This window comes from Arachis stenosperma, chromosome 5 (genome assembly GCF_014773155.1).
Source record: "Arachis stenosperma cultivar V10309 chromosome 5, arast.V10309.gnm1.PFL2, whole genome shotgun sequence".
Taxonomy (NCBI): Eukaryota; Viridiplantae; Streptophyta; class Magnoliopsida; order Fabales; family Fabaceae; genus Arachis; species Arachis stenosperma.
The window spans coordinates 130,928,266-130,941,615 of record NC_080381.1 but is presented as its reverse complement, the minus strand read 5'-3'; the positions used below and the strand labels follow the sequence as shown (position 1 = coordinate 130,941,615).

Sequence of the window (13,350 nt, the reverse complement as noted above, 5' to 3'; positions counted from 1 at the left end):
CTTGTAGTATATAATAATATAATAGATATAAACTAATTAATAAATTATTAAAATTTAAAAATAATAATTATTTTAATATAAAAATAATATAAAAATATTTATAAAAATGTTAAAATAACAAAATATTTATTGTTTCTTGTCCATATTATTTTAGAATAGCTTGATATTTTTAAAATATTAGTAAAAATATGTATTTTAAATTATAATTTTAAATTTTTGACTATTTTTATTTTTTATTTGTATAGTACCGAATTAACCGGTTCAATCAGTGATCTATCGGTTGAACCAGTAATCTATTGACCCAATAACTTAACCGATTCGATTACCAATTCGGTTCTGACTATGCTAAAATGGATATTGACACCATTATTTCCTTTTGTCGTTTGGAAAATTAGAAGATAGGAACATTTCCCTACCTATCAAACATCAAAACCGCACTCAAAGCAAATAACATAAGCTGTTCCAACACGCTCCTAAGAAAATATTTATCCAGTTCCCTGAAGCAACCAACAAAAGTCCAAAACACATGTATAACTTGCTACATTACCCAACAATTATTATACTTGTCATGAATTGACAAAGAACAAAAGTAGAGAGATATTTAATTTTGAGTTTTTGACAATAGACGGATCCCCAATAATTCTGACTAGCAATTAATTTCGTTAAAAAATGAATTCGCAAGCTATCAAAACTAAGTCTATATTATCCATTCTGCAGCTCCTAAATAAACAAATAATGTTCAAAACAAATATGTGAATACTGAATACTTTGTATCTTTTACCATTACGAAGCATTTGGACCCAACAAACTCTTCTTTAATCACATATCCTAAACCCGAAATATTCTTTTATTATTACCGACAATTCTTCTTGCCCGCCCATAGTTTTTCTTTTTTCTTTTTTTTAATACACGTCACCAACCATTGAGAAAAAACACGGGCATGACATTGAATTATTGATATTATCTCTTAAACCAAACTTAAAAATATCCTTTTATTACTTACAATCTTTTTACGCCATAATCACAGTTTTTACAGGAGCTACAAGTTTCCATAATCTGCGCAACACCCTGGTACTAAATTATCTCGAACACACGTTATCAATTGAGAAAAAAACATGATATTAATCTGCTATTAGTACTCTACTAACAGATATTAATGATGAACATTATATACAGTAGGAAGTAGGAAAATATATCTGTCAAAAAGAAAAAGGATAATATAAAATAAATAAATTACTGCATTAGTAATAAGACCAAAAAAAGGGAGTCTCCGCCACGCCACGCCACGCTGATGATGCTGACGTTAATCTCGCGCAATAAGCGCAGATTCCCACTAGGCGCAATTTAGCCTAAACGGCGCTTTCTCTTGTCATCCAAAAACGACGTCGTCTTCACTCACATCAGTAGTAATGGACTTGAACGGAGGAGCGGCAGAAGAAACAGGAGCAGCTGCGTAACGGCACGAGAAATTCCGAAACCCTTCATAACTATGGTCATCGGAATCTCCGTTTTGCCCCGGGCCCTCGTCGAAGTTCAGCGCGTAACTCAAGGGGTCGTATTGGTATTTCCCCACTTGCCCGTAACGACCACCGTTTCCTCCCCCACTACGGCTACGGTTAAACCGCCGAATGAAGGTCTTCCAGCGTGGCCCCGCGACGATCTCTGACCACTCGCGCACTTTCATGAATCCACGCGCCCACCACCGATCACCGACGCTTCCGGTCACCGCCTGGGTCTGGGACTCGGACCATGACCTTGTTCTGACGCGCTCCCACCACGCGATGCCGATGCTGGCGGAACGACGGGAACCGAAGCAGCAGGGAAAGCAGAAGCTGCAGCGCGCGTTGGATAATAGAGAGTTTGACCTCTCTTCACCGGTTCCGGTGAAATTAGCTTCGGGGGACATATCACTGAACACTTCAATTTCAATTCAAAACTTAAAATACTATGGTGGCTGTGTTTTTTGTTTGGGTTATTTTCTTTTTGAGGAGGCGAAGTAGCAAAGTGAAGTTTAAGGAGGAAAGTGCATATGGCATGCTAGAGTCTAGACTCAATAATATATAGCATACTAACTGAGAAGGGTGTTGTGACTTGTGAGGCGCCGCTAAGCGCTAACTCAATCATGAAGCACTCATTGACTTAGTCAGCACCCACTTAGACAACTGTGATTTTTGTTCCTTTGTGACGTTAATTGAGATTGATTAATTTATCTTTTCTTTTCTGGTGAGGGCATTTATGTAATTTGACTGTGGTTGGTAAGAGTAATTGGGTAAGAGCCGTTGCACATAAAGATTTTCTTTCTGGATGTTGTTGATAGAGTATCTACATAAATTAATTAATAAATTGGAGTTAAATGTGGGATTAGCACAAATATTGGTGGTAGCCTGCTAGGGGTGGGACAACGTTTAGGAGACATTATAAAAGTTAGGTTTATCTATAATGTATTTTAAGAACATAAGTTTAAACTTTAAATTATAAATTAAAAAAATTATTAAAAATATAAAAATTTAAATTTTTAACTATTTGTTTTATATTTATTAAATAAAAAAATTTAAAATTTTTCACTAATAATAGAGTTACTATATATCCTTACGACACATATTAACTAAATCCTAAAAATTATTATAATTCTCATCTCTTTCACTTTATTTTATTGTTTCACTTAGAACTAATAGAAAAAAACTAAGCAGAATTAAAGATCAAAGAATGCATTTATTTTTTATATTATGACAAGATAAGACAATTATCATAATATAAAGAATAATAGTATAACACTACAAAAAAGTCGTTAAGTATCATTAGATTCAACAATGAAATAAATGTGACGGTATAAATTTTGTTGAAAAATATTTATTGGCGGATTTTTAGAGTTCAACACAAAGTTTCGTCGGATTTAGTGAAAGAATATATAACAATCCGTTAAAAGTTATTAGGGCTGCATATGGATCGGATATATCCTAGAATTCTATCCGATCTGCATTGCACTTATCGGATCGCATCGGATACAATATCCGATTTTTTAGGTTAATTCGATCCAACCTGATTCGCATACTTGCAGATCGGATCGGATCGGATCGGATATCAGGTATATCCGTATAATTAAAAAAATTATTTTAAGGTTGTTTTTACCAAAAATCTCCAGAAAATCTATTTTTTAACCTGTTTAAGCCTATTTATTCCTAAAATATTATCAATAAAAGTTCTCTTGAATAACAAAAAGAAATAATAACACAAGATCTACGTTTAATTATTCTAAGTTGAAATACAACATAAAAAAATTAAAAACAAAATATCATAAAATTCATAAAACAACACACTAAAATTCATATCACATTAAAATTTACTTTCTTAAACTATGCTATTTATATGAGACGTGCGGATATGCAGATCTGCGGATTGGATCCGCGGATATCACTGCCAAATCCGCAATCCGATCCTACCACAGTGTGGATCGAATAATATTCGCAAAATTCAGATCGGATCCAGATAATTACCGCGGATATGCGGATATTATCCAATCTATGTGCAGCCCTAAAAGATAATCGGCACCATATTATAAGTAACCGCGTCATTCACTACAAAAAATTTGTTGGATACCGTCGAATTTATTAAAAAAATTTGCTGATAATCTATTTATTGTCGAAATTAACAACAAAAAAATTCAACAGAATAAACCTTACCAAAAGAACTAATTTAAATATTAATTAATATATGAAATTATATTATACATTTTAATTTTAATAAATACAAACTAACTTTAAAAATTTTTCCTTAAGTGTTTTTAAAAACATTGTAACTTTTAAAAATGATAAGCATAAGAATATAAAATTTTTAATTTACTAAACACAAAACAAAATATTTATATTTTAAAAAAATAAAATATTTTTTTAAAAATTTTTACCAAACTAAATCTCAGTATATTTAGAAAATATATATTAGTTGGTATGTTAGTTAATGGAAATTAAAATTTTTTTAATTAAATTTTTAGGTAATTTTATTAAGTACATTAGTCAGTATATTAATAGAAATTTGAATTATTATTTCTTTTACTTTAGCGAACATCGTATTTATTGGATATTACGTGTAAAAATATATAACATGTTGTGATAAGGATTGTTGTGATAAGGATGAATGATGTGAATGACCATTTTCTATGAGACTTAGTTTACCAAGGGTGATTGTATTTAATCTAGTTTGAAAAAGTAAAGCATTGCACATGTATAAATAGGGGCATAGGCTGAAGCTTTTACACACACAAAAAAGCAATAAAATAATTCTCTCTCTCTTTTATGTTGCAATACTTCTCTCACTCTCTTTATACTTCTTTATATTTTATGTTTGTTACCTCTTCCTTGTTTATTTATTTAGTTATTTTATAACACGTTATCAGCACGAAGCTCTAACGAAATTTTAGGAAGACTTCAGGTAACAAATTTTTATTATGCGAATCTCTTTCATCTTGAATATAATGCTTTTGATATATCTGTAAATAATTATTTATCATGGATACTAGATGTTAAAATCTATCTTGATTCAATGGATCTTGGAGATACCATTAAGGCTGAAAATAATACATCCCAGAAGGATATAGCCAAAGCCATAATTCTCTTTCGTCGTTATCTTGAAGTATGATTGAAAAATGAATATCCCACATTAAAAGATCTTGCAGATCTGTGGAAAGACCTTGAAGAAAGGTACAATCATGTGATACTTCCTCAAGCCCGATATGTTAGAGAAAATTTTCTCGACCTTCCATGTCTCGAATGTGCTCCTGCAGCAGCAGTATCGAGAAAAAGAAATTAAAAAGTATTTTGAATTAATTTCTTGCTTTCTTGTTGTTGAATGCAACAATGAGTTACTTTTGATAAATCATGAAGCGCGTCCAGTTGGCGCCGCCCCATTTCCTGAAGTAAATGCGGCAAATTATAACCCCAGAAGAGGTAAATGGCAAGATTTTGATGACAAGAAAAATTATGGAAGGAAAATGAATTATGTTCACAAGAAAGGATCTCACCAGAAGTGGGATAAAGAAAGAAATAATGGGCAAAGTATATCAATTGAGGATTAATGCTTCCGTTGTGGTGGAAAGGGCCATTGGTCACGTACCTGTCGTACCCCAAGGCACCTAGTTGATCTTTATCAAGCATCCTTGAAAAGGGATGACAAAGAAAAGGAAACAAATTTTGTTTCAAATGATGAAAATTCCACCACTCATTATGATGTATCTAATTTCTTTAAGGATTCTGAATGAGATATTGGCTATTTGATCAATGATGGAATAATTTGATATATGTATGTGTTTGTTAAGTATTCATGTGAATAATTTTACTGTGCATGTACTTTTACTCATTTTATTATTATTATTATTATTATTATTATTTGTTTTTGAAGAAAAATAGCAAGGACATATTCTGAAGATATTTGCCTTGCGGATAGTGCAAGTTCGCACACTATTTTTAAAAGTGATATATATTTTACCCATCTTGTGCCAAAAGAAGAATATGTTAACACTATTATTGGCTCAGGCAATGTGATAGAAGGCTCCGGAAGAGCTATAATTTTGTTTCCTGGAGGAACAAAATTTATAATAAATAATGCACTATTATCTACCAAGTCCTTGAGGAACTTGTTGAGTTTCAAAGATATTCGCCGAAATGGATATCATGTTGAGACAATGAATGAGAAAAATCATGAGTATTTATGTATCACAACTCATGATTCAAATAAGAAAGTTATATTAGAAAAATTACCATCATTTTCATCTGGGTTGTATTATACCAAGATCAGTGCAATTGAATCACATGCCACTGTAAACCAGAAGTTTACTAGCCCAAATGAATTCATAACTTGGCACGACCGATTGGGTCACCCGGGAACAACCATGATGAGGAGAATTATTGAAAACTCTCATAGACATTCACTAAAGAACCAGAAGATTCTTAAAACTAGTGAATTTTGTTGTGCTGCATGTTCTCAGGGAAAGCTAATTTTAAAGCCATCACCAGTAAAGATTGGATTTGAGTCCCCTGAATTCCTAGAAAGGATTCAAGGTGATATATGTGGACCTATTCATCCACCATGTGGATCTTTTAGATATTTTATAGTCCTGATAGACGCATCTTCGAGATGGTCACATGTGTGCTTATTATCTTCTCGCAACCTGGCGTTTGCGAGATTACTGGCTCAAATTATTCGATTAAAAGCACAATTTCCAGAAAATCCAATTAAAGCAATTCGTCTTGATAATGCTGGTGAATTTACTTCCCAAGCTTTTGATGCTTATTGTATGGCTAATGGAATAAGTGTTGAACATCCAGTAGCTTATGTTCACACACAAAATGGGTTAGCAGAATCACTTATTAAGCGCCTCCAATTAATCGCTAGACCCTTGCTTATGAGAACAAATCTCCCAACCTCGGTTTGGGGGCATGCTATTTTACATGCCGCAGCACTTATTCGTTTGAGGCCAACGAGTTATCATCAATTCTCTCCTATGCAATTAGCTTTTGGCCAGTAGCCAAATGTTTCCCATTTAAGAATATTTGGGTGTGCAATATATGTTCCCATTGCACCACCTAATCGCACCAAAATGGGACCCCAAAAAAAATTGGGGATATATGTTGGATATGATTCTCCCTCTATAGTGAGGTATCTTGAAATACAAACTGGAGATGTATTTAAAGCCCGGTTTACGGATTGTCATTTTGATGAATCAAAATTTCCAACATTAGGGGGAGAGAATAAGTTTCCTGAAAAGGAACTTAATTGGAATGCATCATCATTGATGCATTTAGATCCTCGATCAGGGCAATGTGAACTAGAAGTTCAAAAGATTATACATTTGCAAAGAATAGCAAATGAATTGCCTGATGCATTTTCCGATACAAAGAGGATAACCAAATCTTATATACCAGCGAAAAATGCCTCAATTTGAATTGACGTCCCAATAGGACAAGTAGCCACTGAAGCAAATTCACGCCAGAAGCGTGGCAGGGCGGAAAATGCCCCAATTCGAATTGATGTCCCAGTAGGACAAATAGCCACGGAAGCAAATACATGCCAGAAGCGTGGCAGGCCTGTCGGTTCCAAAGATAAAAATTCTCGAAAGAGAAAAGAGGTAAATACGATTCCTGTTGAAAAAGACATAGTAAAGACACCAGCAGTTGTCCAAAATTCTGATATAACGCCAGAAGACGTTCAGGTACCTGAAAATTGTGAAAATGATGAGATCTCAATAAATTATGTCTTTACAGGAGAGAAATGGGACCGAAATAAGACAATTGTCAATGAAATATTTGCATATAATGTGGCATCAGATATCATGCATGAAAGTAAGGATCTTGAGCCAAGATCAGTCGAAGAATGTCGACAAAGAAATGATTGGCCAAAATGGGAAGCAGCCATGAAGGCTGAATTAGACTCACTTGCAAAACGTGAAGTCTTTGGACCTATAGTCCGTACACCTGCAGATGTAAAACCTGTTGGATACAAATGGGTATTTGTGAGAAAACGAAATGAGAAAAATGAAGTTGTGCGCTATAAAGCCCGACTTGTGGCACAAGGTTTTTCACAAAGGCCCGGTATAGATTATGAAGAAACGTATTCCCCTGTAGTGGATGCGATAACATTGCGTTATTTGGTCAGTTTATCTGCATATCATAAACTGCATATGCATTTAATGGATATGGTAACAGCCTATTTGTACGGCTCATTAGATCGGGATATCTATATGAAAGTCCCTGAAGGACTAAAGATATCTAAACTATCTAGTGAATATTCGCAAGGGTTATACTCAGTCAAATTGCAAAGATCTTTATATGGTCTAAAGCAATCTGGACGAATGTGGTATAATCGTCTTACTGAGTATCTGGCCAAAAACGGATTCAAGAATGATGATATCTGCCCATGTGTTTTCATAAAGAAAACTACATCTGGGTTCATTATAATTGCTGTGTACGTTGATGATTTAAATATCATTGGGACTCCTGAAGAGATTCCAACAATAATAAAAACTCTAAAAGAAGAGTTTGAGATGAAAGATCTTGGAAAGACTAAGTTTTGTCTCGGCCTGTAGATCGAGCATATAAAAATTGGGATCTTTGTTCACCAAACAACATACACAGAAAAGATCTTGAAGAGATTTTATATGGATAAGTCACATCCATTAAGTACCCCAATGATTGTAAGATCTTTAGATGTGAAAAAGGATCAATTCCGTCCTAAAGAAGAGAATGAAGATATCCTTGGTCCTGAAGTACCATATCTTAGTGCCATTGGAGCGCTAATGTATCTTGCTAATAATACGCGACCTGACATATCATTCGCGGTGAATTTACTAGCAAGGTATAGTTCCTCTCCAACCAGAAGACATTGGAGTGGAATCAAACAAATTTTTCGATATCTTCATGGAACGGTTGATATGGGATTGTTTTATCCCTATGGATCTAAGTCACAATTAGTTGGCTATGCAGATGCCGGATACCTGTCTGATCCACATAAAGGGAGATCTCAAACAGGATACCTGTTCACATATGGTGATACAGTTATATCTTGGAGGTCCACGAAACAGACAATTGCTGCAACATCCTCTAATCATGCTGAAATACTGGCGATTCATGAAGCTAGTCGCGAGTGTTTTTGGCTGAGGAGTTTGATTCAATATATTATGTCATCATGTGGACTGATTGATCAGAAGATAGCTCCAACTGTCCTGTTTGAAGATAATACAGCATGTATTGCTCAACTTAAAGGCGGATATATCAAAGGTGATAGAACAAAGCATATTTCTCCCAAATTCTTCTTCACTCATGATCTTCAAAATTAAGGGACAATTGATGTCCAACAGATCCGCTCAAGTGACAATCTGGCAGATTTGTTCACAAAGTCACTCCCAAAATCCTCTTTTGAAAGATTGGTACATGAGATTGGGATGTGCCGATTTCATGACATTAATGATGTCGGCAAGAGGGGGAGACTGTACTCTTTTTTCCTTAGTCAGGTTTTTTCCCACTGGGTTTTTCTTGACAAGGTTTTTAATAAGGCAGTCCCCATCACAAAGGATATTGTACTCTTTTTCCTTCACTAAAGTTTTTTTCCCATTGAATTTTCTTTAGTAAGGTTTTAACGAGGCAATAATCCTAAATGGTCATCCAATGGGGAGTGTTGTGATAAGGATTGTTGTGATAAGGATGAATGATGTGGATGACCATTTTCTATGAGACTTAGTTTACCAAGGGTGATTGTATTTAATCTAGTTTGAAAAAGTAAAGCCTTGCACATGTATAAATAGGGGCATAGGCTGAAGCTTTTACACACACAAAAAAGCAATAAAATAATTCTCTCTCTCTTTTATGTTGCAATACTTCTCTCACTCTCTTTATACTTCTTTATATTTTATGTTTGTTACCTCTTCTTTGTTTATTTATTTAGTTATTTTATAACATAACATTGTTTTTTTTTTATTTTAGTATTATTTAGTTTTTTTTATTCATTACATTTTCTTTCCTATTTTTTTTTTTAGGAAAACTAGTAGAGGGAAGTAGGGTTATATCCGCACACCTACCACACCGATAGGACTTGAGCCTAAAATCTTTAGAAAAAAAATTATATTATTTCAACTATAACTCATGGTACTATACTGTTCTTCAGGTGCCATCTCATGCTAAACCAGTATCATGAAAATTGGATTGGACCAATAAATCGATAATCTATATCTAGTTTGGTTTCAAAATATAGATCCACGATGCACCAACACCCACCCAGCTGAAACATGAAAAGGAATTGAAGGCTCGACAAGTCCACCAGTGCTCCAACATTTTAGAAAATTCCAAAATTGAAGGGGACATGACTTAAACCAAAGTCCCCCAACTTAAGGCATCTTTGCTTTTCCATGAGACTATGTTGTTTTGTTCCTTATTAATATACATGTTAATTAATAAATATATAGTTAGAAATTTTAATTAAATAGTTTTATATTTATTTAATTTACATATAATTTTAATTAATTTTATTTTACTCATTCTTAAATTAACTGTATTTTTAATTGTGCAAAATTATTAATATAAATAAAAATTTTATTAAATATTTATAAATTAAAAAAACAAAAATATCTTTATTAACCACAATATATTTTTTTTCAATAAATATTTATAGTATGTAATATATATAAATTAATTAATAAATTATTAAAATATAAAAATAGTTATTTTAGTATAAAATTAAAATAAAAAAATTTATTTTAAAAAAAAGAATAGTTTTTTAATTATTGAGTTACAGACTTAACCTATAATAAGAAAAAAGAACACAAACAATGTCTAATTATAGATCATGATTTCTTTTAGTATAGTCATCCAGAATAATGATAAAAAAATAAAACGTCATTACAAATCTAAAAAATATAGCAGAAACTAAAATATCGCACCAGTTACAAGATCTAACACCAAAGTTAATAAAAATAGTTCTCCTACTAAATACTAAGACTACAATAACTCCTATTAAAATATCTGTATCTTTTATTACATCATACTATCACAGTATCACCAGTAGAATATATAAGACTACATCTCTATATAGCCTTGCCACGCTTGCACACCTATTCTATTTTGATGATCATGTAGCTTCTCATAATGCATCCACCGCAGCGTTACTCTAATCTAATGCCTCTGCGTAATTATTCATGGAAAACACTATAGCAAATACAAACAGTATAGGTGAAGCCCATTGTGAAGATAACTTCTATACAATAAAGACATGATCTGTTTATTGCATATTTGGGACATATAGATCAGTACCATAGTTATTAAAATCCAACTGATAATTGATTCGGTTATATAATTAAATTACTGATTTAATTATTGAGTTATTGATTTATTCAATTAATTTGGTCATAATTAAATAAAAATATAAAATTATAAAAATAAAATTAAGAATTAAAAATTAAATGTATATTTTAAAAAAATATATTAATAAAAATCAAATATCAATTTTTAGATATAATTTATGATGTAAAAAGAAATAATAAATTAATTATTAGTATAAAATATTTTTTTAATTTAAATGAATTAAAAAAAATAACACAATCAATATCAATATATCAATATATTTATATACTATGTTTTATTATTTGTTTGGTATCCATGTCAATCCATATTTAAAAAGATAAAAATTAAAAATTCATTCGTGTTTTATTATATATTTATCTTTTGTCACATACATTATTGAAAAACAAAATGGCGCAGTGCGTCGTGAACCCGCGCGGGTTTAATGCAGTCTGAAGTACGAACCAGTCGATTTTCAATAGGTTTGACCATCGTTGACCGATTCAATTGAAAGTCCGGTCCAATTTTCTAACAGAATCGGTCAGACTATTGGTTCACCGATTTTTTTGGTCAAACTGGCCAATCTAATTCGGTTATGGTAATTATGATCAGCACCACAATACTTTATTACTCCTATTCTATTCATTGGTCATTTTTCTCCAATTATTGATGAATTTAAACTCTTTGTGCGAAACATATTGAACTTTAATATTATTAAAAATATGTAAGAAAATTTTTCAACTTATTTTTTTTCAAAATTCAGCCTCCAATAGTTGTCGCTTTGTCCTTTGACCTATGCATCTCACCAAGCATATGTGGTTGGTTTTAAAAATCAGCCGCTCAAAAGACACACTATACCGGTCAAACTCGGTGAAACCGGTCCGACCGAACCGTTTGGGAGTGAAAATTTTTTAAAATGTTTAAGGTGAGATTCGAACCCCTACCCTCAAGGGAACTAAAAGACTCCACAACCACCAGGCTAGCATGTTTTCTATCAAATTGAATGCAAATTATAATACATATAGATATCTTTTATCAAATAGTTTACTTTTATTTAATTTATTTTAATTTTAATTATAAACTTACTCATTTTTAAATTAATTATATTTTTATTTAACAATAATTATAAACTCACTTTTTTTTTTATAACTATATAATATCTATTAATATTATTTTTTAATAAATATTTGTAGTATATAATAGTATAATAGATATAAACTAATTAATAAATGATTAAAATTTAAAAATAATAGTTATTTTAATATAAAAATATTTGTGATAGAGTAAAAATAACAAAATATTTATTGTTCATGTTCCATATTGTTTAAAATAACTTTATATTTTTAAAATGTTAGTAAAAATATGTATTTTAAATTTTAATTTTAAACTTTTGACTATTTTTTATTTTTTATTTACATTGGACCGGGTCAAACGGTTCAACCAGTAATCCACCGGTTGAACCAGTGACCCAGTGACCTGACTGGTTCGATCACCGGTTCGGTTCTGACAACTATGGTTGGTTGTATCTGTTTCCATTTTTATTAAATATTTACCATTCTTAGCTAAAATACAAAACAAACTCTGTTGCATCTGTAACACCCTACCACGCAAAGCTTTATGCTTAAGCTGTAAACCAGAGGTGGTGTGGTATTACAACTTCTAAAATAAAATTTATACATATAGTAGTAGAAAGAATATAATAACTAGGAATATTGAAAAACAGGTAAAACAAAATCGCAAAATAAAAAGTACAATGCTCAGAAAATGAAATTACTTGCGTGATAAGAAACTTAAAGATCATAGGTATAAATAGACAATAAAGAGAGAATAGAGAGTCAAGGATATAGAATAACTAGCTCCTAATTCAGCCTGCGAAGTCAAGGTTGGCCAGAGAATATTTACATACATATATACATATCCCAAAATACCCAAAATACAGAGATAAAACTCTAGCCCTCCTAAAACCTCCAAGAAGAACAAAATAAACAAGTTATACAGAGAGAAAGCTAAGTACATATATACACAAACTATACAGCAACAGAAACCCAGAAACCACTCTGCTTCAGAAGTCCAGACGCCTAGCGAGGTGCCTCTCGACCTGCATCTGAAAAATAACAACACAGTATAGGGTGAGAACCAGAGGTTCTCAGCATGGTAAAGGTGCCACGCACATAATATATAAGGTCCTGGAATGCCAGAGGCAATCCTAGAACGCCGACACTCAGGTTATAAAGCTTAAGCTACTAAACAGAAACCATAAAAGGGGTAGGTGTCTAGGAAATTCCATACTCAACTCAAAAATAACTTAAACACTAAAGCTGGCCACCTTTCCTCCGCTCCTTCATCACCAATGATTTAGCAAAGACAAACAAATAGACAATTTCAAGCATAAGTAGAATGCAGGTAGTGCAAGTAGCAAATATAACATTTAGCATAACATATATTCAGTTAGGCATTGCCAAGTATGCATAGCAAACAAAACAAACAAAATGCACATGATGTATGCTTGTCCTATGACTGATGAGACTGATCT

The 13,350-nt window shown here is 32.3% G+C and overlaps 1 protein-coding gene across 1 annotated transcript; it reads right to left on the bottom strand.

The window, feature by feature from the left end:
* Window positions 1–1,102: 1,102 nt before the first annotated feature.
* Window positions 1,103–2,076, bottom strand: LOC130983300 (uncharacterized). Its single transcript, XM_057907520.1, has one exon. It carries the CDS (start codon window positions 1,904–1,906, stop codon window positions 1,370–1,372), a length of 537 nt encoding a protein of 178 aa, XP_057763503.1. The 5' UTR covers window positions 1,907–2,076; the 3' UTR covers window positions 1,103–1,369.
* Between the last annotated feature and the right edge of the window lie 11,274 nt (window positions 2,077–13,350).